The sequence below is a fragment of the Triticum urartu genome, chromosome 6A, assembly GCF_056163025.1.
Source record: "Triticum urartu cultivar PI428250 chromosome 6A, HENAU_Tu73, whole genome shotgun sequence".
In the NCBI taxonomy this organism is placed as follows: Eukaryota; Viridiplantae; Streptophyta; class Magnoliopsida; order Poales; family Poaceae; genus Triticum; species Triticum urartu.
The window spans coordinates 25603546-25606285 of NC_141878.1; the positions used below are offsets into that span (position 1 = coordinate 25603546).

Consider the following 2740-nt stretch of genomic DNA (forward strand, 5'->3'; position numbering starts at 1 on the left):
TTCAAGGGATAGCGTTGAGTCAAAACATGTTTATAACCAATGGCAGTGGTGGATAATTAGAGCGTTAAACGTGTTTGGCGCTCAACATTGGAGCGATTTGAATCGCTAGATAACATGATTTGACGGTCGAGATGGTTTGGATCTGCCCATTTGAGTCTTTTATATTGGTATAGATATTTGCAAGTGGATCCGTCCACGAAGAAGCACTACTGCTTTAACACCGTGCTAGTGCAAAAACAGCCAACGTGGACTTTGCGGACGCGTTGACCCTCCATCCCTAAATCCATATTTTCTCTTATCCATGAATCACTTCACAAATTTTTGAGAAAAATATGGGTTATCAACAACTGCTGCAGGCTGGTATATATGACTTCTGCTGGTTAATACTAGTATCACTACAGTCCTGTACAGTACTACCAGCAGCATCGAGAATGTGATGAAATTAAAGATGACTGACAAGGTACCATGCCTCATGCATGATAATGACAGAAGACTGAACATGTTGAGGATTCAGAGCTAAGTGTACTCTTTGCTCATCAAGGATTCGGGGTAGGCAGGTCATTCACACAAGTCAGTCAGGACCATGTGTATGATCTGGTATTAGTGGGATTGCATTTCCATTGCCCACCATTTAATCTAATCAAGGCCTAACTATGCCTGTTCAACATATGCATCCCTTCTTCACTCTGCCCTGCTCTGGAGCATTAAATACAGCACTAATCCAAAAAAGAACAGCACTAATCCTAAACATGTATAGACCAAATTCCCAGGTAGTAGTAATGTCGGCCTTGCGTTGTTCTAATGGACTACGTTCACTGCTGATTAAGAGTCAAATGTTTATGAGCCTTACCTGCACTAATTCATCTCGTCAGTTATATTCTCCCGTTAACGAATTGCATGCTCATGCTGTTACAAAGTTACTGCAGAGGCCCGATCAAAACAAGAGACCAACTTCTTCCATTTAATATCACCATAAATCCCCTTGTTACAACTCCCCTTAACGCAATAAAACACCATAAATCGCTTTGTTACAACTCACGTTAGCACAATAAAGCAAAGGGAAACCACCATAATTTACTCCTCTCGTCCCCAAGCTCATTTTCTAGAACTCCAGATCTTTTCGTATAGGGAAAAGAGATGGAAGATGAGAGGAAGAGAGCCAAGCTGCGCAAATCCCTGCAGATCTGCATCTCCAAGAAACTCAAGAAGATCCCTCCGATTCACATCCCCAGCTCGACCATTCCCGCAACCATCGCCAGCAGCAGGCGGCTCCTCTCCACCTGCAGGTTCCCGCGTACCCCCTCGCTGGACATCGACCAGTCTGCCACCGCTACCAACAACAACAACAACAACAACAACAACAACAACAACAACAACAACAACAACAGCGGAGGCAACGCAGCGACGCTCTCCGACGTCGACCGCTTCCTCTTCGACAACTTTCGGTCTCTCTATATCCATGACCGTGACGATGACAACACGCGTTTTTCGTCATCACCCGGGACGTCATCCACGTCCATCGTCGACGAGGCGCAGCTCACTGCAGGAACACCATCCTTGTTGAACTCAGTCAAGGAAGACACCGGAGAAGCCCGGCCAGGTGATGACACCAGCGATGATGCGGCCATAGTCCTATTCTCCATGGACCCTTACACCGACTTCAGGAGGTCCATGCAGAACATGATAAAGATGCACCACGCTCAGGAATCTCAGTCACTGGACTGGGACTTCTTGGAGGAGCTACTCTTTTACTACCTGCAGATCAACGATCAAAGTGTGCACAGGCACATTCTCAAGGCCTTTGCTGACCTCACTGCTGGAACCCAAAGGGCTATCCCAACCCGTGGAAAGCCGCACTGGGCTGACAAGAGCGTTAGGAGTAGGAAATACTAGGACACAGATTCAAAGATTTATGTTACAGGATACATGTTGCTACTGTACCATGTCATCTATTGCATAACCTGATTCGCATAGAAATGTAACGGAATGTAGAATACATCTTCCTGTATTGAATCCGAAGAATGCTGTAGACAGATATATGGGTTAAAGATTCCGAACAGAGTTTCTGACATTTTAAGGATTGATTTGATTCGTCATGTCTAAACCGGAGGTAGTCTATTACACACCTCGATCGCCTGCCCTCTCCCCCTTGCTCTGCTTTCCTTAATATTCACCGTCGAGTCATCAAAGCCATCAACTAATTCAGAGGGGCTCGGCTGGCCCGGTCTCCCTACACTAATGTCCCTTCCAAAGGCGAAGCTCTCGTCTTTGGCAACCAGCAAATGGAGGGCTAAAACCTGTAGTTTTGAAGAGTGATTAATGCTCCAGATTTTTGACTTAATTTGTTTCTTTATCTAGTGAGCTCAAACAGGATCTTCATTAGTTGTGTTCCAGTTGGAAATTTTTATTTTTTAGTCGTCTTGTCGTTTGAAATGAAAGAATTGAAGAAACAAGGCTAAATTGATAAAACTCATTTTGATATTGTTATTATTGTTGAACATTGCAGGATATCAGAATCAGAGCAAGAAACATCAATGCTTAAGCAGGAGAGATAATTGGTGTCTTGGAGGATACAGGCAAAGGAAATATGGTTTTCACAGTTTGCATGGATTTGAGGCATCAGCAGTACTCAAGGCAGTGGCGAAACATCTGAAATAATCAAAATCAAAGTTTGACAGGGATATTCATGTGGATTGCTCGGAGAGGAGAAGCATGAGGGTCCTGCAAAAGGCAGTCGTGA

General features: G+C 44.4%; 1 protein-coding gene across 1 annotated transcript; it reads left to right on the top strand.

Moving 5' to 3' along the window:
• The first annotated feature begins 1137 nt into the window (after positions 1–1137).
• LOC147963454 (transcription repressor OFP14-like) lies at positions 1138–1893 on the top strand. The gene is made up of 2 exons (XM_087529580.1): positions 1138–1286; positions 1389–1893. Exons 1-2 carry the CDS (start codon positions 1138–1140, stop codon positions 1891–1893), a joined length of 654 nt encoding a protein of 217 aa, XP_087385706.1.
• Positions 1894–2740: the final 847 nt, after the last annotated feature.

Bases quoted from the DNA above. Each gene is read 5' to 3' on its own strand.
- LOC147963454 (XM_087529580.1), top strand. From the start codon at position 1,138: ATGGAAGATGAGAGGAAGAGAGCCAAGCTGCGCAAATCCCTGCAGATC. The intron at 1,287-1,388 runs GTTCCCGCGTAC...CAACAACAACAG, and splicing joins CGGCTCCTCTCCACCTGCAG to CGGAGGCAACGCAGCGACGC.